General features: G+C 38.5%; 1 protein-coding gene and 1 long non-coding RNA gene across 4 annotated transcripts in view; both read left to right on the forward strand.

Moving 5' to 3' along the window:
- Positions 1 to 13,808: 13,808 nt before the first annotated feature.
- On the forward strand, positions 13,809 to 18,143 carry LOC148652292 (fibrous sheath-interacting protein 2-like). The gene is made up of 6 exons (XM_088598942.1): positions 13,809 to 13,922; positions 14,518 to 14,679; positions 15,037 to 15,126; positions 16,573 to 16,712; positions 17,050 to 17,137; positions 18,015 to 18,143. The coding sequence occupies exons 1-6, from the start codon at positions 13,809 to 13,811 to the stop codon at positions 18,135 to 18,137; spliced, it is 717 nt and encodes a 238-aa protein (XP_088455068.1). The 3' UTR covers positions 18,138 to 18,143.
- A 4,191-nt stretch (positions 18,144 to 22,334) lies between these two features.
- Positions 22,335 to 25,923, forward strand: part of LOC148652293 (uncharacterized) — a 76,361-nt gene continuing 72,772 nt past the window's right edge. For 2 of the 3 annotated variants that reach the window (XR_015925280.1, XR_015925281.1), the window contains exon 1: positions 22,335 to 23,595. This is a non-coding gene — a long non-coding RNA (uncharacterized LOC148652293). The remainder of the gene's footprint in view (positions 23,596 to 25,923) is intronic. The other variant, XR_015925279.1, reaches the window with a different exon arrangement.

The following is a 25,923-nucleotide window of genomic DNA, read 5'->3' on the forward strand; positions in this document are numbered from 1 at the left end:
CTGTTGGTCAGGCTTGTATTTTAGAGGTGCTGACATTCAAATTCAAAGTAACAGGGAAATGTTAATTCCATCAAGAAAGGTAAAGAAAAGAAACACAAGGTTTCAGCTGTGGAGCCTTCTTAAGATGTGAGGGAGAGAGGGAAAGTAGCAGATAAATGAGGCGCAGGAGAAAACAAGACAGAGTAGGCACAAAGGGGTAGACAGCTGAGGGAAAATGAGCACAAAGCAGGTGAAAAACAGTGTCCAAACTCAGGTATAACAAGAGGAGATGTGTGGAAAGCCAAAATCTGCAAATTAATAATTTTGGTTTTGGGTATCTTTCTGCAATAGAAGTTCTAAAACATAAAACTGAAAGATTGTGTCTTTGCTACTCACAGCTCTGACATGTTCCTTAAATGTATTAAAATTCAGACTCTTATTGAAATAACCTATGGATTACAGTATTGCCAAAGCATTAATATTTAACTAAACATCGACAAATCTAGTACAATAAATCTACTAAACTAAACTATTTGGAGGTTTATTCCCCAGTAGGATTGATAGCTGTTCTGATTTTGGGGAAGTACTGTAAGTTTCTCTCCATCTCTGCTTCTCTCTGCCAGCAGTGGGAGCACTAAACATCTTCTTGCACTACGGCTACAATTAACCATTTTATTGCATCTCAATACACAATACAAGAAAAGTCAACCATGCAGGACTCAGACAGGGTGCATGGCTCCATTTAGCATGTTGTGGAAGGAATATTACTGAATGAAAATCCATTGTTTTGCCTCATAATTCATTCATAATATAGACAAAAGCAGGCTATTTCTGGTTAACCTTACCAGATTTTACAGTACAATAAGGGTTTTTCCTTTGTAAATGCATAATTATCTCATCTGATTGGTACTGTACACGTGTACAAATTATTTATTTTATTAGCCTATTTAAAGTAAAAAAAAAGTTATGAAACTATTTTTTACAGAGAATGATGACAATGTTATGTAATGTATTTTTATTTAATCTTTTATATCAAGCCACAAAAATGTCGTTTGTTTTAAGGCAATAAATGCCTTAGAAAGACAGTTATATGTTTTTAAATGTTTTTTTTCCTGTTAACTGATTACAAATTCTTTGCACAGTATGTAAAATAAACTTTCAGATGATACTTCAAAGTTGTTCTTTTCTATTTCTCTGTGCATATCCTGCTTCTATATGTGATTATATCTAATTTCTTTGTAGCCTGAGGGATGTTACATTTACCAAAAGGATTTTTGACACTTAATAAAAATGTAAACATATTATATACACCATATTGATCTAAATTTTTGAAAACCTACACCTATATTGAGCAGTAGTGCTTCATAAAATATTGAGTTCCAACATTTTAACATTGGACTCCTTTAAGCGATACACGTAAAAATGAAATATTCCAAAAAGCTGAAAGGTTTAACTACTAAAATAGAATTGTCCAATATGCACATCATAGTATTAATATTCAAATATTTTTTCCACGCTGAAAACATCCAGCATCTACACTCATTTTTTGTATCAAGACTGATTTTGCTGGACATTGCAGTTAAATACAAGCAAAGTTAATATTGTGTGAAATCTAAGGTATAGTAACATAATGTTACTTTTTACTCCACTGTGTAATTTGAGCTTTAGAATTCTGAATCCTGCAGTTTTTAGATATTCTAAGTATTGCAGTATGGTTTTAGCTTCACGTGAATTTAATAGTACTGTACTATTTATTATGAATAGTTATGCATTAAGCCTAATTAATACAGCTTCTAAACAGCTTAAACAGCTTCCTTATTGGGTATTAATAGTTGAAAGCAAATTTAAAAATATGACACAAAAAAAATAGAATTCAGCAGAACTCAGCTAACCTGTGATTAAGACCTTGGGTTCTTCCAGGACAAGGGAAGACAACCACTCTATTTAGTCAGCTATTGCTGTGCTTTTATATTTGCTGAATATCAGTAGAAGGAAAGAACTCTTGTACTATTTGGATTATGTTCTGGGAAAAGCAGCAGTTTGAGACTCTAGGAAAACCAATCCAACGCTGTGAAAAGCCACAACCTTTTTAATCAAACACAGTACCAGTGTAATTAAAAGCAGCACCAAATTGCCTCTTTCAAACTGCTTAATCCATCTAATTAAAATCTGCTTTGAATTTCTCTTGCTTTTAGTCTGCCATGTCTTATATTTTGTATACCTGTAATTACTGTTTTCATTATAGTAGGGATTAACACTCTCCATAAAGAGGCAGCAGGTTGCAGTTGTTGATGTGGACTAAAGGAGTGCCGGTCAGATTGAGAGAACCTTCCTCGCTCACAGACATCACTCTTCATCTGTTCATCAAGGCAGTGTTCTTGCACAGACCTGAAGCTATGCGGGGTGGTGCCACTACTCCACTGAGCCCATCACAGTATCCATTCTGGTAGTGATGAGCCCAACTAAGCTTGTGAGAGTCCTGTAGCTACTATATATTCGGCCCAATTACAGAAATATGAACACTTTTAAAAGGTTGAGGTGCACAACTCTAGTCATTAGGAACCACAATGCAACACATTTTCCAGGCATTCTTAAATCAACAGCTGGAGACCTTGCTGGAGCAGTTATTATCCGAATGTTGAATCCTGCATCATATTTTGAGATGTCTAAAGTCAGAGCATGTTTTGAAGTTGAGAAGGGAAGGGAGTTACACAGTACTAAGATGAAATAATACATCTTGCATACATTAAAATAATCCACTTTATTGAACTTTACCTCTTTTAGAACTGTGTCCATGACAGTATCTTCTTGAAGGTTAAAAGAAAAACAAGGCAGTGAAACAGTGTAATAACCACAGTACGTAACGGAAAGGAAAATAAAAACATTTGAGCTTACGATATTTTACACGCTAGTAATATCTTTCAAGGAATCATTCAAATATATTGAGCACACAAAAATATACCATTTCAAAGAATTTCACATCTGATGTTCTATTATTTGGTACATTAGCATGTTCTTGCGAATATCCTTACTGAAAAAGGCCACTTAGAAAAATGCACGTCTTTCAAGTTGAGGCCACAAAACTCATTTCATATTCTGAGGCCCTCTAATAAATATAACAGTTCAAAAAAGGCATATTCACACCAGGTCATTATCTTGTCACTACTATGCCCTAGTTTGAACAGCATATTTTTTGGTCCTGTGCACTTTGTCTTGAGCTTCACAGTTGCATGATGCTGCACAACGCCTAGCTCTATGTTCAGATAAAGGTTCTTGAGACACAAACTACATGAGCCCCCAGCAATCCCCACCCTCTTGGTGGGCAGAAGCTTACTTGCAACTGAAACTGTGAAAATGGGAAGGTAGTCAGAAACTGAGACAGCACTGCATGCTGCAACTGCTTGATATGAACAGAAAAATGAAGATGTGTAGAACAAGCGAAGTTCCAAGTCCTTTTCACTTTTCAATGATAACAAAGCCGCAAAAGAATGAACTGTTCTTGACCCACTGCATGTTGCTTTTGCACCCAAGAGCATCTATTAAGGCCTTGTCATGTACAAGCTTAAGAGGCCACACCACTTTTTCTGTACATCATTCTGACTTTTAATAAAGTCTGTCTTGGGTCAAAAGAGGAAAAGAGGTAAAGCTCTTAATGGGCTGAGTGTTCTCTAGTGAACCGATTGCACTTCAACCCATATTATCACACCTCTTCAAAGCAGGATGACTGACAAACACACTGTGTTCAGTAACATTCCAGTTCTACAAGGCACAAGTCCCTGGGTAAGCCATGCCGATGTAGAATTTATGACAAAAATGTATAAAAAATCCTCTCTAACTATATTGAATTCAATAAATAGAGCTATTGCAATAGTGCCTTTGGACAATTTTTAAATATATTACAAAATGGTACTCTTAACACTCGTGTTGAATTTCCATTACCTGGCATCTCCATAAATAAATAAAAAATGGCAGAATGATGTATCTAGAAACCGCCTGAGAAGCAACAGCGGTCATACGTTGCTGTCTTGTAAGAGTGGCTCCTTGGCCTCCCCAGGTGCCTGGGGGCTGTGGGGGTGGCTGTGGGCTGACAGATGCTTCTTCCAGGTGCTGCTCCGCGGGGCCATGTTAGTGTGCTCAGGGATGAACAGCGCCACCAGCAGGGCGAGCAGCACAGCACATGCCCCAAACAGGAACGGAGGACCAGGGATTATTGAACTCTGCGTGGACAGAAATAAATCACAAAGGGACGGTAATTAAAAAGTGCAGAATGAAGCCCGCCAAACCCAGGATTTTTAGGGGTATTATATATCTTAATCTTGAGACATTCAATGTGCTATGTGAAATGAAATATCCCCTGAAGACGTCTCAGCAGCTGAAATGTTGGATTTACCCCTATTTTTCAGGCTGGGATTAACCAATACATGTCTCCTTGCAGCTAACACATACCAACGCAGCTACTCACTTGACCACAGTTTAGGTAAGACTGCACAGGGGGACCATGAGAGTGTGACCTGTACCCATACACTCCACAGACATCACATTTATAACTCCTGATACCAGCTATTAGTTGGCCAACATCAACTGCAAAAAAATGTTAGTGCCTCACTAAAAGTATCTGAAGATCAACAGCAAAATCTGCATCCAAGTGTGTTAACCTAACCATTCTTACAATGTACTGCAAGTCATGAAAGACTCCTCTGGGATATTGGCATGACAGGTAACATGTCCTGCGAAGAATGATATTCCCTTTTATAAGATAGAGACAAGTTCTATGGTTACATAGAAACTGAACATCAAAATCCTACCTGTCTGGTTTCATATTTGTTTCACCATCTCATACCATTTTGACTACATTTCACATTCCAGAGCATAATTCTGAGAGACTGACACCCAAACCTAAAGATGACGAGTTTCAATGACAATTCCATGAAGCTGGACACTGTACGTTACCTGATGATTGTGTTGAGAGTGATGTGATGATTCAGACTCAGCTCCCAGGCCACTGTTACTCACTGGGAGTTCATTAAGCTCCACATGGAATATGTAGAAAATTAACCCGTACAGCGCCGGTCCCAGGCCATTACACAGCCCTCGAATCCCAGTGATCATCCCCTGAACCACACCTATAAGAGAACGAGACCGTCAGCCTTCCACACACCATTCACAAGAAGACTTAGGTAAGCAGAAATCTAGCAGGATCACATGAAGATACGTACAGGACAAACATGTAGGGTACATTTTAGTTTATTTTAAAAAGTCTTAACCCCCAATGCTGGCATTTAGCACAGGACAAGACATGGAACAGCCCCCTGACTAAAACTGCACCCAACCTCACTGACTGACTGCAAACATGTTGTGCTTCTCTTCACTGTCTCACCAGTTCTAATGAGCAGGGAGAGCTAAGAACGCACAAGCACAGCACAAACATTAGATTAGCTAGTGCAACGATCAAGACAAGATCTTCTGCTCCAGCTCTCAAGGCCAAAAAGATTTCTGGGTTTTAGATCCCTAAAACTCCTAGTTACTGTACTTAACAACTAATTACTAGCTTAAACTAATTTAATTAGTTTCACAGGCCAATCTTATGACAATCAAGAACCATACTGGATGCCCTCTAATCTAGCCATTACACTTAAGACTACTGAGCTCTCTCTTAGTGGATGGAGCATTGGATATTTATGAGCTTTTCAAACAGAACTGTCAAACCAAATGGGTGAAAGAATAGATCTGTCTGACTTCACGACACAGCTTTGTGGCATAACAGAGAAGTTGCAAGATTACAAGTACAAGAAATACATAGTGCTTTCATTTTCAGATGGATGACAGAAACCAACAGCTGAGTTTCTGTACAAAGCGACTTTTTTCTTGCCCTGGGTACCTTGCTGGTCTGCTTCAGCTGTCCTGGATACAAGAGCACTGACTGCTGGGAAGGTATAGCTGCATAGCTGCAACTGCACCAGCAGCCCACATCATCCTGGGGAGAAACCAAGAAGGAAAACTAGTATCAAACTAGAAATATGCATAAAACAGCGACTGTATTTCAGGTTTATAAGATTAAATGTTTGGCTTAATAGTGACAGTACCTGCTTAATAATTTTAAATAACTCAGAATAGGACTGATATTAAAGGTTCACAAATTATGCTTGATGATCTGTGACCTACAGTGTCTGTTAGGAAAAGCTCCTGGGTTTTCTACTCCTACAGAATACAAGGCACATACCAGGGTTCTGATCCAAAGCTGTACCAAGCAAGTTGCAGAATCTGGAAGCCCAGGCCAAGTAAAATAGTGTTCTTGTTCCCAATGGACCGCATCAGTAAACTCAAGACTACAGTCTGTGAAGATAAAGAGGCAAGAAATCAATACTTTTTTACCTTGTTGAGCCACATGTTTGCAGAGAAAACCTCATGTTTTACCTGTGTTTCAGTGTTACTGCTCTGTGAGGAATGCTAAACTGAAGCCATGATTTCATTAAAGGGAACCTCTTATTGCATCCACCCCTGAGAGGGGGGAGAAATACACATTCACTTGTTCTCAGTTTCAGTTTGACGTTTTGGTAGCTACTGTAGTGCACTTACTGTTTTTGGTTGGGTAGAAAGTGTGCCTGGGACAGATTCTAACATAGAACCTGTGACACTGTTCCATTTCAGATCTCTACTCAGGTTTGCTGGTTAACTATTTAGGAGACGACTTCTTTGCCAAAAGCTGGGGGAAGCTTCATCAGCCTCTGCCGTCAAATTGCTCTGTGGCGCACAAGGTGTACAACGTGAAGACTATGCAGCTGCCAGAAGCCAGGCCTTTCAGCATCATGGTGGAGCACTCCAAGTGGTGTGTGACGAAGGGTGGGGGTCAGCACTGGACCTGCATCGCGGACACGAACCGAGAGATCGGTCAAACGAGAAGAGGAGGCGGGGCTGTGTGCACAAGCAGGCCTGGAGTGTGGAAGGCCTTCCTCACAGTAGTTGACACATTTGAGGACTGCCAGTAACACGTGGCTGGCACAAATAGACAAAGGGCTGTTTTTCAAAAGATACTGCATAGTTTTTCCAAGTCAAAGCAAATGGTGGTAAGTAATATGTAAGAAAACTCTGCAGTAGCTCAAGTAGGTAGTGCGTCAACACGCATAGGCTGCAAAGGAACAAGTAAAGGTTTATTCCATGCTGAAAAGAGAAGAAAAGAAACTCAATGTTTCAGCTGTAGAGTCTTCTTCAGGTGTCAGTTCTTGTTTCTTTTCTTCTCTTTTCAGCATGGAATAAACCTTTACTTGTTCTTAAACTATTCAGTACTGACCTTAATAGCAAAAGTGAAATGTATTTAGAAAGGATATTTATCATGAGAAAGTCATGCATCTAAAAAAACATTTTTTAAATGAAGTACTGAATATATGACCCTCACTGTTGCTTAAGATCCAAAAGTCAGGAAACAACTTTGAACCTATACAGTCAAAGCCTAAAGTGGAGGGGGGGAAAAAAGTCAAATTATTTTTGCTGAGGCGATATACAATTATTTCAAATCATAAAAGTACATTCTGTTTGTGTTTCTTTAAAGGCTTGTTTGTAATAAAAGTGCTGGATCTGACCTGCCTTCAATTATTCCTGTGGCCCCATTAGGCAGTTCGTATCAAGCACATTATATTGATACTAGTATTCCTGTTCGGCACATATCTGCGACTTCTGTTTCTGTGGATGCGGCTAAAGGGTTTGTTTATCAGGAGTACTGACATCGCGCAGTTTAATAATGGAATGGTTATGCTGTATTTTGATTTTATGACTCAAATCCGACTCCTTGGAGTTAACAGTATACACCCATGGATAGGTATATCCAACTACACGTGTGTATTAGCTTTCAACGCTACACTTTTCTCAAAATATGGCAAATCCAAGTGATCTCCAGTGTCTTTTAAACATAATCATTCAGTTTGTTTTCACAGCAGTTTTGTAATAAATTAATAGTGTAATGCTGACAGCACTTTACACAGAAACCACACAATGGATGAATATTAAATATATATTTTTACTAGCTAAATCAATAACACCACAGACTACGTATTCCAAAACACAAGACAACCTATGCTTTTCAGAACAGGTGGTTAAGGTTAAATAAAAACAATCACCACATCTTCATATACAGTACAGTTACTACATTATTGATCAACTTGAAGCATTGGATTTTATGACTGTTTACTCTGTGGAGCTGTCCACTTTGACTGGCTTTGTAATAGGCCTGTACAGTTTAAAAGAGAGAGTTTATGGTCACATTTCTATAAAGAATAAGGTTACAGTGCCATGCTGGTGTTTCGATCTGGTAAGAATATCTTAATTCTATTAAACCTTCCAGCATTCCTTAACGATTTACTGATTTTTAAGTCAAAGGCCATACGCCTAGCTGAAGTTAAAAAATATCTGAGGAACTTAAACCATTATCAAGATGGCACTTGAAAAAATAGGAATGTCTCTAATGTTGGGTAGTATTGAGTTTCCCCTTGAAGTCTTGATTTTCTGACCTGCTCAATGCCTATGACCTCACAGTGATGTCACTCACAGTCGTGTTCTTCTCCAGTGGGTTATCTCTCTTTTATAAGCTCAAAGCATGTCAAGAGGGGAAAGACTCTCTCTCATGAGCATGTCAGAGGAGTTTGTGCACATTTCCTCACCCTGTTTCAATTGTGTCATTTTAACCTTTGCTAATCCGATAGGTAAATATTAACGCACATATAAGCCGTGCCCGGGAATGTAGACAGTGGAAACTGAAAAATGAACTTTTCATGGCACAATTTACCAATTTAGACTATTTTAGACAATAGTCTAGTTTTTATATAAATAAAGGTAAATGTAAAGGTGCTTTTTTTTCCTGCACGAAACTGTCTTTCATAATGTAATATTATGCTGTGGATTAAAAACAAAAGATTCTTTAAGTATAAGTTGTTATAATTAAATGCCATTGTATGCTATATTCGTTTATAGCAGTGCAGATGGGTAGCTGTGTCAGCATGCGTAGTCTGTAAAGGAACAATAGGTTTATCCCATGCTGAAAAGAGAACCGAGAAAACACAAAGTTTCGGCTGTGAAGCCTTCTTCAGGTGTGTCTCACAGACCTTAAGAAGGCTTCACAGTCGAAACATCATATTAGTTTATAGCTGTATATTTAATTTGTAAAAAGACGTTTTTGAGCAAAAAATATGTATTTCTAATATCACACTTAAAGAGGGAGTAGAAACTCCATTGAAACAGATGCCCACAGCCACAATTTAACGGCAGCTGATTGTCAGAGCCACCTGAGAAGTGACTTAGAAAAGCCTAATTTCGCAGGGAAATGGTTGTTCTCTTTGAAAGATTCAATTGAATATATGGAATTAATATTCTGTTTGAATGTATCTCATGAATGCTGTTAAATGATAGTACCTACACAGTACTAACTACATGCTTCAAGACTAACATTGAGCAAATTAAATTCTAGAGGCTAAATACTGTATGCAGTACAGTGGGAAATATTGAATTGTTTTGGGAAATAAAAGACAAATTATATTTACAGTGACTACTGTTCAGGGGATAAAGTGAGCTCCTGAAGTGATTATCCAGAAATAACTAATTTATATACCATAAATATAGTGTTGCCAAAGCAGGACAGTTTAGTCCAAAAACCTACTGTTCCCCCTAGTGGAAATATAATGTTTGTACCGCTTCCCTTGTGCTACAAGAATATTTGCCAGTATTAAATGATCATAATGTATCTCTTCCAGGCTAAAATAAGGTCACTAGTCACTAGTCAGCTAGTAATAATAATAATTAATAATTGCTTACACTTATATAGTGCTTTTCTGGACACTCCACTCAAAGCACTTTAAAGGTAATAGGGACTCCCTTTCACCACCACCAATGTGCAGTATACACCTGGATGATGCGACAGCAGCCATAGTGCGCCAAAACGCTCACCACACATCAGCGGGGAGGAGAGCAGAGTAATGAAGCCATTTCATAGATGGGGATTATTAGGAGGCCATGATTGGTAAGGGCCAATGGGAACTTTGGCCAGGACGCCAGGGTTACACCCCTACTCTTTTCGAGAAACGCCCTGGGATTTTTAATGACCAGAGAGAGTCAGGACCTCGGTTTTATGTCTCATCCGAAGGACGGCGCCTGTTTACAGTATAGTGTCCCTGCTTAGCTTCAGTGGGTTGCCAGTTGTGAGTTGCAGAGTGATAAAATGGATTGTATGCTCTTTATTTACTAGGGATGTGAATTTGAAGGACTGTATCCACATCTTATTGCACCCAGCCTGACCGTGTGGCTCTGCAGATCAATCAGTGAACACACATTTAGTTAGCAAATTTGATCCCTCTGTCATCCACTGAGTCTTTTTCAGACGTTCCAATCTTTGGCATTTGTATGATGTAATCTTGGTCACAAATCCGAATGCAGATTATGTCCAAAAGAAAGGATAATCCTCTTGCAACTAAACAGATAAGCAGTATAATTGTTGATGACTGTAATTTTCTTTGCTCTCACACTGCAACAGAAATGAAGAAACTGACCTCTGGTAATTGCAGAGCCCTTCTCCACAGCATTGAATTGGATCAAGTGATTAGACAATGGATGGATAATATTCCATGTGGCATGCTGCTGTGACTGAGAATATTGAGGACAACACCTGTATAACTATAAATGGCTACAATACCATAATTTACCATGATTAAAATTGCATTTCTACACTTCTTTTCCATCCCAAAGGATCCCAAAGTCTGTCACGCATTGTTCACCATTATACCAGCAGATCCTCGGAGCTACAGATGAAAAGTGGTTGAAAAGTGAGAAATTTCTTTACCAATTATTTTAAGGAAAAATTTAAGGTAGGCCAGATTAAGAATTCCTGAGTGAAATCTAGCCAGAATATAGAGGGGTTAACACACCTATTCATATAAACGAGGATCTTAAATAACCAAGTATGAAATTTAAAGCACGGCATTGCTACCGTACAAATACCTTCAGCCAAACCGAAAACAACCAGAACACATCTCGAGACTGAGGAATTAAGAACCTCGTGAAATGGCCGTTCCGCTGTGACGTCATCCTACCGTCGCACCCAAAATGATGTCTGTACGTTTTCAATCCCTTTCGGCAGCTACCCAGCTACAGATACCATCTTTCCAATTTAACAGCTTCTTCCTGCATATTAGGTGTCGTTTTAGACATATCTAGAAAAGACACATACAGACACATCAACCGCCAAAAAGCAAGACTGGGCAGAGAGAGGGTGTTTTCATCCTTATTTCACCGGTGAAGCCCAACTGAAAGGAACTAGGAGACAGCAGAGTGCAAGAGTAGCATTATAAAACGCTTTAAAAAAAGGGTTTATAAGACTATAAAACCTACTGTATATACAATATACTTCTATAGGAAATTAAGTCTGAAGGTGAACCGGACCCCTCGTCACATTACGAACACTACAAAAAGTAGTTATTTTTAGGATATTTTCTTCAGCAGCTCCACTTGCTTTCTATAACAAAGTTAGGAAATGGAAGGGCACATCGCAGTAGTCACTGAAAACTAGGTCTTGATATACAGAAAAAATATATAGTTTTTAAATATAGTACAGTTGGAGATTTCCGTATGTACTGTGGCCACTGTCTTGTTATGTTGCTCTGTACAAATGACTAATCAGTCCGCGCTTTTAAAACAAGTGTTTATTACTTTGTATTATTATTATTATTATTATTATTATTATTATTGTTATTATTATTATTATAGGTGTAAATTATTAAAAGGCAAACCGTGTGTTATATTTTGGGGTCTCTAGGCTCCACTGGCAGAGCCAGACTGTTTGGGACGTGTGACCACACAGGTTTGATACCGTGAAGGCTTTGAGTTAGAATGGCGACATTCAAATTAAACATTAAATCGGACATCGCCTTTTTGTCTGGATTTTCTAATTAAAACCTAATTATAAATATATATAAAAAAACAAGTCCGTCCTGGGACGAATACTGTAGCTTCCCTGCTGCAGCTTTTAATGACGTCTTTACTTAACTTGTACACGCTGGATACGTCAGATAAGGCAACTGCTTTGCAGATCTGACGTTATAATAGACAACATTTTGGTTATACAGTGGTTTATGCTCAAGTCCGAATAATACAAAATAAAGTCTAAACGCTCACGAACACGACGGAATTGTTTTCTCAAAATAGATTAATTGATTAATGGATAAATGGAACGAGATCAGGGTTAAAATGGAGAGAAAGAAACCGGGATCTGGAGCTGTGAGTGTATTATCCATACTTTTAAATATTTGAACTTTTAGGTAGTGAATCGTAAAAAAATCAGCATTAGTTTAGCTTTAAAATGTAAGGTTTAGTAAAACAGTTAAAACATACACCTCGTAGTAATATTTCTAATACTGTTTTAAATGCTCTAGAAGGTAAAATAAATGGAATGTGATTTTAAAAATTCCAGCTATGTGTTCTGTATTTTATGGGAATATACGTACTGTACTTTTCTTTTGTTGTCTTAAAATGTCTCGGGTGAGAATATGCCTTCCCAATCTAAAACTCTAAACAGACTTAGAGAATCAACTCGTTTGTGCAGAAGAAAAAAAAAAGAATGTTATGAACTGATTTAGCCCTCTGAACACCCTAGGGTAACTCTTCTTACCTATCTATAAAAAGATATGTCAGGAACCGTGGCCCTTAAATGCAGGGACTGCTTTTAAAAGTTAGTTTTGTAGCTGATTATGCCACCTAGCAATTCTAAAGACCTTTTCCCCCAGCAACAAGTTCTTTTTATCTTCCAGAACCACTAGTGCATCCACAGACCAGAGAACACAGTCATCCTACATCATTTCCATTTTTATTACAGTACTTTGCAATTCCAGTATCTATTATAGCCTAATCCACAGAACACAGATTACAACTTATCCACTAGAGGTACTTACATACTCACAGAACACATTGCAGACCAGCTCAAGAGCCCCATTTGACCCCAGTTACCAAAACCAGAGTTCCAAAGGAAAAGTCCAGCTGCAAATATTCTCCCAAACCCAGCCCCAGTTGGAGACCTGGTGTGCCTGCTTCTGTCATAGCAAAGAAACTCTGTGTAGTCTTAGGGATCCTCCTCAGTCCTGGCTGAGTCTGTTTTTTAATATGCCCCCCCCATTTGTCTCTGAGTCAATTTTTTGAGTAGAGAGGGGGGGAAGACAATGCTAAAGCCTTCCTCCCTTGCTCACTGTAGAGAGTCCCTGGTGTCCAAACCCTCTCCTGGGTGCTGTGGTACAAATTGGTTATTCCTTTTTCTTCTGTTTCTGTGTGCTCTGGCTCTGTCACTGGGGTTATTAAAGCCCCCCTACCTTTCTTTGGGGGGGGGGTTGATAGTTTTGGGTGTAAGCAGAGCTAACTTCTTGGGGCTCATTGATCAAATGGCTATATACAGATGGCCAGGTGTAAGATTGCTCTAGAACATTCTAGATTTTCTAGAATTGTTATGTTCTAGATCCACCTCCTCAGTCTGAGGCTCGGCTAGGCCAGTTTTGACATGCCATGTGTCTTCTCTGAACTGTGTGGTAATTAACAATGTTTGCAATAGCATCTTTATCAGTAGGAAGCCCCAGAACAAAGAAAGACACATATTACCACCCTCATTGAAGTCACTGGTCATTCTATACAAACTTCTATGCAAAGTCAACATTGTCCTTGATACCTGCTGTTGCCCCCACACCCATTTTATTTCACTCTGTGACAGATGAAATCATTTCTGCCATCAGCTCTGCTTGTTTTTTCTGGCGTTTTGGCTGTGGTTCTGTGAGGTACGATAGCTATGTTCTGTGTTTCAGGGCTGCTATACCATGCTGTATGCACTGCAGGGAGAGCAGCAGCTGTTGGAGAGACCCATCGGCACTAAACTGCCGTTAATCCCAGGGTCTAAACCTCAATTTTGCAGGACTGCTCTTTCGGAGAAAGTAAGTGTAACCTAAAATGAAAAGCATGAATACATTTATTCTTATTTAAATCCAAACATTTAAATTGTAAAAAATGACATGTTTATTCATGGTTTTCTTTCTTTTTAAGGGTAAACCAACATGTAAAATTGTATAATATGAAATGATACCTGGGACACATTAACACATTTCTGTGTGTGTTAGTATAATGTGGTTGCTGTAATGATAAAACTGTAAGCAAACTGTCTTCCCTTGACATCTTTGTGCATATAACATCAGGAGTAAGGTTATATATTTTTCTAGACGCAGTATATTGATCACATTATTGAAATTCAGCTGTACTGTATGCCTTAAAGCTTATTGTGCTTACTGTCTTTTTGCAATGTAGTCATTTTTAGTTGGCTACAATGACTGAGAAATTGGAATTTGATTTTCAAGAACATAGAAAAAAATGATAACAGCGATTCTGGAGTAGTCTTCCAAGAAACTGGCGACAGCCTTCGGAGGGGGGAGAAAAAAAACATTCTCATTTTTATGTTCAGAAACATAGGGGGATACATATCTGTGTTTACCTGTACATATCATGTTTTAATAAAATACTTACCTTCTATTTCAGCTGCACCAGCCATCTCCTGACTTCACTCTGACTGATCCCCACGGTTTCCTTTTGGATTCGAAGTACAACAGCCTCCATGACCCCCACCTGCGCACCTATTACCATCGCAAGGGCATGCAGGAGTCTCTGCAGAACAGAGGCTTAATCAATGAGCAGGAGAAAGTAAGGCTGTTTGGAGTTTGTGCAAAGAATGAGGCTTTTTTGGTATGGTGAAGGAGTGAGGTGTTGTAAAAAAAAATAGACCAGGTTCTAGCTCATTTAGCTGTAATAGTTTCCAGTAGCGTGATTTAACTCATGTCTGCACTCCAGCATAGATGTATTCGGTGGGCAGGCCTTTGGTTGTAATCAAAGCATGTAATAGTAGATGTAATCAAAGCAGGCCTATGGTTTGTGCTAAAGTCCTTATGCTCAATAAATATTCAAACACAGAGTACTTGACTGTGCTCTAGATTTGTAAAATAAAAATAAAAACATTTAACCTCCTAGACAGTACTTGAAACATGTTTTGTCTGTTTTCAGGTCCTCTGCTCTTTGAAAGAATACAATCAATATCATAACTACCTTAGCAATGTGAAGTTGCAGTATGACAAAAATTATGTGACTAAACAGGTAAGTGTGATGTTTTTAAACAACCGTCCATCTGATTCTGACTCTTCATCATAGACTTCTGCCTTTATCCAGCCCGCAATCAGTAACGTTTCTAGATGAAGGCTTCCATAAGATCTCTCCATTATGCACTTTTGAATATACTGCTGTCATCATGTCATCTTCAAGGAAGTCTCTACCTTGACTGTGTTTGTATTCTAAGGATCAATTTCAATGTTTTCTTTCAGTTTCTTCTCTAATTGCTATGAAGCTCATTTCTGTTTTAGTGTTTTGACGCTGATGATGTTGTTGCTTATGTTTGTCACTGCTCTAGCCTATTTTAGCTTCTTCTTGTTAGTTCAGCCATACTGTACATCTTTTCATGATACTTTGTGTTGTTTATAGCCCATATAGTCCTTTCAGCATGCAGGATATGGGTTTCATATCATAAGAAAAGTTACGAATGAGAGGAAGCTCTTAAGCCTGTTTGGTAATTACTTGTTAATTGGTCTGTGAGTCTCATCCAGCTGTTTCTTGAAAGAAGTCAGCGTTCAACAAGCAGACTTGACTGTGAGGATTTTGAATATTTGAAACAGGTCGCCTTGTAGTCTTCTCTGTTCACGATAACAGAGTTAAAAAAAGATAGTTTTTTTTATTCATTGAGGCTGGGCAATATATCTGGATGTTTTTCTTTGTGGTAAACCACTAATTGTACCACCCGAATCGGAGCATTCACTGCTTATCTGTACTGCGCTGTAGACTTTAATCCATTTTCAGTGCAAACAAATGTATTTTTCCAAACACATGTTAATACAGGCAGCTTTTGTGTGTAGTCCAAAACAGAATTTATAAGTCTTCTTTGCCAGACAAGGCTGAAAAACGACTTGAACTTCCATCCATCCCTTTCCATCCACGTCATCTAATCTAACCGCATAATCTAAGGGCTGCAGGGAGCAGGGGCCTATCCCAGAAAGCAACGGGCTTAAGGCGATATACACCCTTGACCAGAATTAAGTCCATTGCAAGACACACACAGACACAAATTCACTCTAGAACCAATTAGACACCTTTTTTTCTACCAGTATAGTATGGCTTTGGACTGTGGGAGCAAACCAGAGCAAACCGTGAAAAACCCATGTGAATATGGGGAGACCATACAAACTCCACACAGACAAATCACCTCAGGCTCAGAATAGAGCCCCTGGCCCCAGTGTTGCGAGATAACAAGGTTAACCACTGTATCCAAGATATACATCTTAAATTGAAATGTTTAGATCAACAAACTACAGTAGCTCAGCCTTCACTCTTATACATTTGCAAACACATTCTATCGGTGTGAGTTCAAATTAAAAATCTAATGGAAAAAGTCAGTGTTGGTTTTGAAGTGCACACTCGGCTATAATAGTGCTTAGGAGAACCTTGCAATGAAGGGAGTGTGGCACTCTAGTAAAAGGCTGTGCTGGCTTTCAGAAAACAATAGTGAAGAAGTTCTTGGAGCTCCAGGAGCAGAACGAGATTCCCAGGGATATCAGCTTCACCGATGTGAGGGAATGGCTCCTTGAGGAAGGATCCAAGAATATTTCAGACCAGTTTATGGCTAACAGAGACAGGTAATAACATATGGAAGCTCCTCACTCTTTAACAGCAAGTTCCTGCCTTTTGGATTCCTGATTTGTTGTATTTGTATCACATTTTTTTTTTGTTTCGCTGTAAATATGTGTAAATATTTTACTGTTATGCTTAAACATTAGATGTCAAGAATACAACTGTAAGTAAAGGTTTGCCTTAAGTTAATTAATTGTGCAAGCAAGTGGAAGTCTTGACTGAGTCAAAGTTTTCCAAAAGATGAACATTTGCTCTACGGAAATACCACATTCACAAATTCCTCTGCTGCTGTCTGACATTGCCTTGTGGATTAAGCTTTCTTTTCTGTTGTTGTTTATGAAGGCACCAGGCAGGAGCTCCGAAAACAGAGGAGATATGCAGTGGTGAAATACAGCATATGAGAGGTCTGCAGTACAGCAGACAGGATGAGGTATGAGAATACAGTTTGATTTATTTTGACCCAGGGCTGCTCCCGGTCATCACCTGGATGACAGATCTTTAATAGCTGGTTTCCTTCTGCATCTTAAACTGATTAGAGACATTTATATCAACTCTGGCAAGTGACCTTGTGACACCTCTGTAAATACAGCATGATTGGGGAGCAAGCAAAAGATAACAGGATCTCTAGCATAACTGTTTTAAAAGATGTTCTCTTTCTGACAAGTAATTAAGCATTTTATGTTGCAAAATGCGAATTAAAAAAATTCTCTCACCTTATACTTTATACGCCTCTTCCAGCCGAACAGATTTCTGCAGAGTGGATACCCTTAGTGAATCATGTTACTGTATCGTCACACTTAGACTTCAGACACTTTTTATATGCTTTTATGAATCTTACATTCCACACTGTAGCTTAACTCACTTTTAAAACACATAGTTTATTCACCCCTTTCATTGATTTATCAGCTTTCAAATCACCAGCATTATCAATATATAGTATTTAGCCTCATCGGTTTTCTACATCAGTTTAATCATGTTTCTTGTTTTTTTTCACATTTTCACTGTACATTGCTGTATGGTATGTTATTTTCCCAGTTATTTTGTCTTTGGGCTTCCCAGACCACATTCAGCTGCTGAATGCTCCTAATATGCTGAAAAATGCCCAAAGGCCTCAATTGCTAGATTGTAAAAAGGGGAGAGATTCAGCTCCACATGATCTAACAGAATCCTCAATAATTAATGTACCACCTATAAGCAGGTGACATATATAAATATAAATGTCTAGTAGCGTAGCTGTTTTGTGCTCAACACAATCTAGCTTTCTGCTGTTTCTCATCTGCTTTGCCTTTTCACTGACGGCTCTACAGATGTGGAAAATCAGAGAAAGGGCTTTACAGATGAGGATAGAGGAAGATGCCCGGAGGGAGGTGCGACAGGCCCAGCTGAAGAAACAGACCAGAGCTAGAAGGCACAAAAAGGTACTGGAGTAATGGATGTTTGGATTCATCCTCTTAAGGTGAACTTTTCTTCATGCAAATTCCGGACTTGACACTGACCTTGCAGGTATATTTTGTTGTATTTCCAAGATGACCACCTATAGGTTTAAATTAATAACCTAAACGAATACTTTTTGGATCCTCAGTGACCACAATGAGCATGGTATGTTGGCACCTCATTCAATTCATGGTTATAGCACTGCATCTCCAAAGCCCATGGTTTATCTCCAGCCTTGGGCACCTGCCTGTGGGGCATTTATTCTGCGTGTTGTGGATTTTAATTCCATGTAACATCCCAGAGACATGCTGCTTTGCATAATTGGCTGTTCTAAAGTATCCCTCAGGGGTATCTCCCCAAGAGGATCCAAGAGGGTGGTTGATGATCTCTCCTCTTCATTACCTAAGCATTAGAGGAGAGACATTGCTGCTTCAATCTCTTATACCCAGCCTGCAAGGTTCTGAACTACACACAGAGTCTTTCATCCAAGTAATGTTGGACCCAGCCTTTCTTCTTCTGAGCTCTGACCAGACCCAGCTTCCCAGCTTCAAGGTGCTGTAGATTGAGATGAGATTGGAGTCTCCTGTAGTTTTTACTTGAGCTGGAATTTCAGTGGTGCCCAACAGCTTCTGTCTGATACTAAATTAAAATGTGACCTTATGGACGGGAAGTTTTCTACTAGCAACATGTTGGGTTGCAAGCTAGTTCATTTGTCATTAAATACTAGAGTAATGGAAAAACATGTGCTTTTTAATACAAGATGTTCAACAATGAGATGGACCTTTTCATCTTTTGTTGAGAGGCTTTCCTTTTTCTTTAAAGAATAGCCACTTGTGAAAGGTTTTCTGTCATTCTCAGGCATTTGAATTATATGAAAGGAAGGTTGCTCTCCTGCAGCAAAAGCTAAATGAGAGTTTACAGGAAAGGAAGGATTTTGAGAGAGAAATGCAAGACAGTATTAAAAGGCAATATTTTAAAGAAGTACTTCAGTCTGGAAAATAGGGTAAGCTTCTAGATCCAATATTTTGCAGTGGTACAACTGAGATTTAGTTCACAATTTAATGTGTTTTAGTTTGTTGGCCAGAGGGAATGATGCAGGTTGACAACATATTGATCTAAACTATCTGAAAGGACTATTCAACTAAAAGGATGTTTTCTCTGTGGCACAGCTTCTACTGAGATCGTTAGCACGGAGAAAAGAGATGTTACCGTTGCTAATGAGAAGAGTTCTAAAATCACCAAAGGTCAGTATTTTAATTTGTTTCTAGAAAAAATAAAGGTTTTGAAAAACGTTATGTTTTGACAAATTTTCCAATGCAGCTGCAGAGAAATTAAGTGGGTGCTGATATTGGGTGAAAGATATTGTGAAAGACAATGGAACATATAATCCAAAAAATCAGTTTAATTAAATTCAGTTTTATTTGTATAGCTTACTCAGATAAAAACATGTCAATTGTTTTGTGTCATTTAATCAATATTAAATGATTAATGCACAAGTGTTGGGTTTTGAAAGCTTGGTAACATCTACTGTTAAGGTTGAGGAAGGTTCCAATTAAGTCTGGGGATCTCTGGGCAGCCATTGTGCCACAGTCTGGTGCAGTAAAATTGTTGTGAGCTAAGGTGTGAAAATTAGTTAAATTATATGGGTAAACAGATAAATAAATCCTAATCAGCATCCTAATTTTATCTATGAATAAATACATGTTTTCTGCCTTTTTTGGATGTTAATTGGATTGATCACTTTTTTATGCATGCCATGAGAATTCTAATGCGGCAATAATTCTTTTCTCTTGGGTCAGTTCATATTTCACCTGACTCCACTGAAGAGGTGACTACTGATTCCAACTGGTTTCATGAAGTCCCTCTGATCAGTCAGCTGTCTGATGGGTAAGTCCTACATGCTGCAGTTGTGGTATGTTAAGCATCAGTGCGTACAGAAAGTTTTTATTTTAATCATTTTAGTATGGTGATGTTTAAATGTTTAAAGAGGAACTGTTTTCTATTTTTAACTCACTTCCCCAGCTGCGTTCGTTAAATTGCTTTTTCTCTCTTTGCAAATGCATGAATCAGTCTGTTAACAGTACAGTACATGTGCACATTTTCGTGTTAGCTCATGTGCATTTTTCCAAATCCTAGATATAGTTTACCATAGACTGGCTTTGTTGTAATGACTAGAACATTGACTTTGAATATTGATATTGACAATGACTAGAGCAGCAGTCAAAATACACTAACTGAACCTTCGCAAAAATAAACTGTTGTATTGTACTTATGTATAACTCTGATCATACTGCATTACAACAATAATATATTAGTCATATTAAAACACATTTCTATCATAATAACTAACAATATGTTGTGGCACCAGTATAAAATGTGAAATTTAGCTGAAGTATTGACAGTGGGAGAAATGTCTGGTCGTGTTTGAATGGATGTTATGTTTCAATCAACAACCACCAGAGGGCAGTAACAACTAAGTAACACTTAGTCATCAAATGTGTTGAAAACGCATTTTGGGCTTTGTCCTGAATGATGCAGCAGCAACATACAGTTGTATGCAAAAGTTTGGGCACCTCTGGTCAAAGTGCATGTTTCACAGAATCTTTAAATTCTCTAAGGTCTAATTTCTATGAAGTTAACAGGGTACAAACATAAACATGACATATTTCTGCACATTTCAATGAAGAATTACTATTTATTTTCTGAATTTAACTGTATTTGTTATGTGTCAATTATGCAGTACCCAGTATGAAACTGGTTAGATACATTGCGCCTGACCAAGTAGTTGTTGTTGAAAACACAATGATGTAAAATACCAGTGATCTTGCTTCACATAGGAACACAATTGTACCATACTCGCTAAAGTGTTATGGAACAGTTGCAGATTGAAGTTTAAGATTTATAATTTCCAATGTGCTATTTTGTTGCGGTGATTTTTATTTTATAAGCCTCTCATATTAAAGTTAAAAACCTAAGCAAGTTTTAGACATTCAGTAGGTAAATTGAAAAAGTACGAACACAATCGTGGTTAGGAGGCCATCTTTTTTACACAGGAATATGCTTTAAAATAGATTAATTGTTCTGCCACTAGAAAAGATGCCTATATATTTTTAATTAGTCACCATTTTTTAATATTGCAAAATAAAGTTAGTATTTTGTCCATGTAGTAGCAATGTCACACTAATTATTTTTTATCATAATGTTTTTTAATTAAAAATTTACAATAACAATAACAATAACAATTTATATGGACAGGTAAGGTACACTGCTTGTAATGTCTGAATGTAATGGATGCATTTTATTTTTCCAGATAGCTTCTTGAGGTTAAAATGCACAGTGTCATAACTAAAGAACAAATGTAAAGAAATATGTTAATTTGTTCCTTCAGTACAGTAAATCCTGAATTTTAGTCCTAGCTGTTGCTTAGTGGTTCCTTCCCTGACATGTTCAGATCAGCTCCCACTAGGTTTTGATTGAGAGAATATTAAGCTGTCCAGGTTCCAAGGGGGTGACTTCACTTTCTACCATAGACTCGATGCCAAAAGAACCCTTTGACACTGCCTCCTCTGGAATGAAACAGGGGTCTGCACACATAATTATTTATAAATTAAGGGATCCACTTAAAATATGCAATACTGACCATTCTATTTCTTTGGTTAGACTGGTATTCTGTTGTTCTTGCTTCATTTATATATTAGAAATACTGTACTGTATATATTTTTCTATACATACAACCTATATCTATAATAGATTTTTACTATACTGTATAGACAACAGTATATTTGTATTAGTTGCATCTGTGCTGGCATTCAAAATTTGGTTGCAAATTTCTAAATGTTAACATGGGAAACAACGAACCCTGACAAGTAAGTAAAAATAGGTCTTATATTGATAGGTGATAAATGTTTTGTTTGCACTGAATTGTATTGAAACAAATAAATATCTGCAAGAATCCAATAAAAATGTTGCTGCTGCTCCTCAAACTTCTAGAGGCAGCACAGAAACAGGATCCATTGATCGTACTTTTGACTTGAGTTCAGTTGCAAAAGGCATTGTAAGGACTTTATTTGGAAAGCTCAAATCTTTACTCACCCAGACTGAAGAAGATGTATCTTGTTCCAGTTCTCCTGCTCAAAGCAATGCAAAGAGCTCAAGTGTCAGCTCTTCACCAACAAATTCAGTGTTTTCTGATTCTGTGTCAGATATTTCAGATTTGTGCACCTATACAGTAGAAACTGCTGGAGCCATTTGTGAAGCAATGAAAAAAGAGTTAGACCAGGAGGTTTATTGCACAACAGTGGCAAAGAAGGCTTCAGATGAAAGCCTTCTGGCTAGAGAGGTTGTTACTTCAGTTTTGGAGTACCTTGAAGAGCAATATATTTTAGACACCATTATAAGCCCTTCACCATATCCTGAAGACTGGGAGAGATAGCTTTCACTGCATCTGTTCGACCAATAACAGGTGAAGGTTCTAACTGGTCCATTTTGGTGCACATGAGCTGCTCGGTGCTCCGGGTTTCCATATCATTGTCAGCTTGAGGAGCATCTGAAGACTCAATATCTGAATGTTGGAACTTCATAATTTCTCTCCCAAGAGAATTAACTATCTTTTTGGCCAGGTTCTCACTCTTGGCTGCTACTGCTTGCTGTAAGTTGTCTTTGGAACCAGCACTCTGCAGCAGTTCTCTGTAAATACAGCTGGCCACTTGTTTGACAGAAACCAGCTCACATTGGATATTGCTTCCCATTGTTGGATTACATTCTGAGGTATCTGGGGCTGTAAATAGTTTCTTCAGCACATTGTCAATAATGCCCACAGCAAATTCACTAAGCTCCCAACAAGATAAACTTTCCATAATCTGTTCTTGTTTCTCCTCCCCCCTTTGGAGAAATAGGATGAATTCTTAAGAGCAGCTTAGTTAAAATTTGTTTCACAATATCTGAATATGGTAGCTGAGTATAGTGAGTAGACATCGCGAGACAACGGAACGGGAGAGTAGAAGGCGGGAATATATGGTGTAAGGGAGTGATCTGTGTAGTTAATAAAATAGTTAAAATAATATAAGAACGACTCTTTATTAAGATACACAACATTTATTGCGACGAGAGATGAGTGCTTGGCGAACTCAAAGCGAGCAGAACACTGCAGATTTTAGTTCTCGTGCTGGTTGAAACGAACTTTTGAATTTTCGGACTGTTCGTTAAGCTTGCGCCATGGAAGATACGGCCGCCGCGCCGAGAAGTTTTGCTTATGCCCAGCTTTCTCCACCGCTTCCACTGAACCTCGGAGCTCCGGATTTGTATACGGAATACAAGACATGGATGAAGTCGTACAGATGTTTTGAAATAGCCAGTGGATCTACAGAAGCTCCGGATGCCTGAGACGGGCTGCATTACTGCACTGCATCGGGGCGCCCCTGCAGCGGATTTTCGCCAACCTCGCTGGAGAAAAAGGTACATATGAACAGACTAGCTGCCTTAGACGCTTACTTTACACCGCGGAGAAATGTGGTTTTGGTACGGCATAAATGTAGGAATTCGTCTCAGGACGAATCTGTTGATGCTTTTGTGAATTCACTAAGAGAACTGGCTAAATCGTGTGACTTGGGAGTATTGGAAGCTGACATGTTAAGAGATCAACTTGTGGGAAAATGTGCACATAAGAGACTGCGTGATAAATTGTTGTAGGAGGGCTGACTTTAGAAAGAGCTCTTACAGTCGCTTACAATTCATGAAGCTGCTCAAGCAGAATCAAGAAATGCTTTCTGACCACAGTGACAAAGCCAGAGAGAGTCATGTTTACTTCACAAGAAACAGTGAACGGGGCGCTCGTTCAAACTTTACAAACAAAAGCCGAGCAGCCGGACGCAGTCAAGCTAGAGATATAGAAGAACAGGGGACGGCTGACATATAATCATATAATCTCCAGGCTTCTCTCGGGTCCCAGAAGCTAACAAGGTGTCACACCAACAGCTGATGAGCAGGGCTTATCCATAGTGTCTTCTGGCTGGAAACTGTTTTCAAAACCACTTGGGAGTGTTGGAGAAAAGCCTTTTGGAGACTTTGTCATAGAAGACTGTCGTTTTTTTACTTCTGACTGTTCGACCAATAACAGGTGAAGGTTCTAACTGGTTCATGTTGGTGCACATGAGCTGCTCAGTGCTCCGGGTTTCCATATCAATGGCAGCTTGAGGAGTACTGGGCTCAGGGCTGGAACAGTTTAGCTGGATGTTCTTTAGCAGATTATCTGTGACTCCATGTACTATTTCAGAAGAAACAAGAGAAACTTCAGAAGACAGAGCACTGGGTGTTGCCTCTTTGCTGTGCTCACTAGTTATTTTAATATCACCCATCACCTCATCAATGATCTCACTTGCTTCTCTGCTAATACTGGTCTCTGGTGAAAGGGATGAACATCGGGAAGCTGAATGTGTCAGCTTGGAAATGTTGGTCACCATAGAACTGATTATGGTTTTGACCACTGTCTCATTTCTGGTGGCTACAACTTTCTGTAGAACCTGTTGGGATCCAGTTTGACACAGCAATTCATTGTGAACAGAGCTGGCAACCTGCTGAATCTTGTGTGGTTCATGAAACACATCATTATCCTGTTTCACAACTGTTATCTCCTGGTTTTCGGACGAGTCCTGCAACACACTGTCAAAGAGGTCCACAGCTATCTGACTCAACAAAGACACTCCTCCTCTTTTATCAAAGTCGGGTATATCTGCAGTAGCAGGGTTTGGTTTTGCATAAGGGGCTATGCTAATTGGAGGAATTTGAGAGAGTTTTTGGGTTGTATTACAAATACTTCGTACAAGATATTGAGATTTGTTGTTTTGTTGAGATTTAACTCCACAAGTCTGAGTTCTTGTGTCCGTCCTATCCGAGCCCGAAAGTATTACAATATGTATCTTTATAGCAGGTGGTGTACAGCTTTTTAGTATAGATTACACTTTTCTAAAAAGTATTTAAAAAATAAATGCGATTACAATCTAATCTTTCCACGTTTGATCCCAAGAAAAATAAATCTAAACGGGGAGAAAGCTATGCTGAAAGTTTATTAAGATACTTAGTTGACAAAGATATCAATTTATGTTGCATTTGTCTGATTGTGAATAAAAAAAACACATATATTTAAACCCGCGTTTGCGATTTAAATCAATATAAATGTTTATATTGTAACGCATAGGTGACTATTCATTGTTATTAAAATTACTTAAATTCGATCAGAGTGGGAGTCAGGAACCTAACCCACAGCGCCACCGGCAAGGTCATATGCAGAGTGCTGAAAAAGCACTACAGAAACATTATCAACAGACAATGTACAGCGTGTACTATTCTTGTGTTGCGGTACATGAATATAATGATATCGTTATTAATTTCTTTAGATACGCAATTCCATATTATATTCCCTTTTAATCAAATTCTAAAAGTATGCTTGTTGACTCCGGTATCACGTTAGTTAAAGACTTCGAAGCTTAAAATGTTTAGGGAGAAATAAAATACTGGTGTGTATTTTTTAGTACCGAGACCAGCCATATACTGTATGTTTATGTTCCAAAATTAATATCATTTATGGCCTTCACACATGTTACAGTATGCTTCTATTCTTTTTATGCTCAGCTACTAAGATTTCCCTTCAGTGGTAAAATTCCATATAAATATTCAATACTTAAACGGGCACAGTAAAGACATTTAAATCTTTCTACGACCGATCAACGCACCACGATTGCCCCTGTCGGTCAACCAATCACGCACCGCGGTATTTTGCATCATCTC

The sequence above is a fragment of the Lepisosteus platostomus genome, chromosome 11 (genome assembly GCF_059453375.1).
Source record: "Lepisosteus platostomus isolate fLepPlt1 chromosome 11, fLepPlt1.hap1, whole genome shotgun sequence".
Taxonomy (NCBI): Eukaryota; Metazoa; Chordata; class Actinopteri; order Semionotiformes; family Lepisosteidae; genus Lepisosteus; species Lepisosteus platostomus.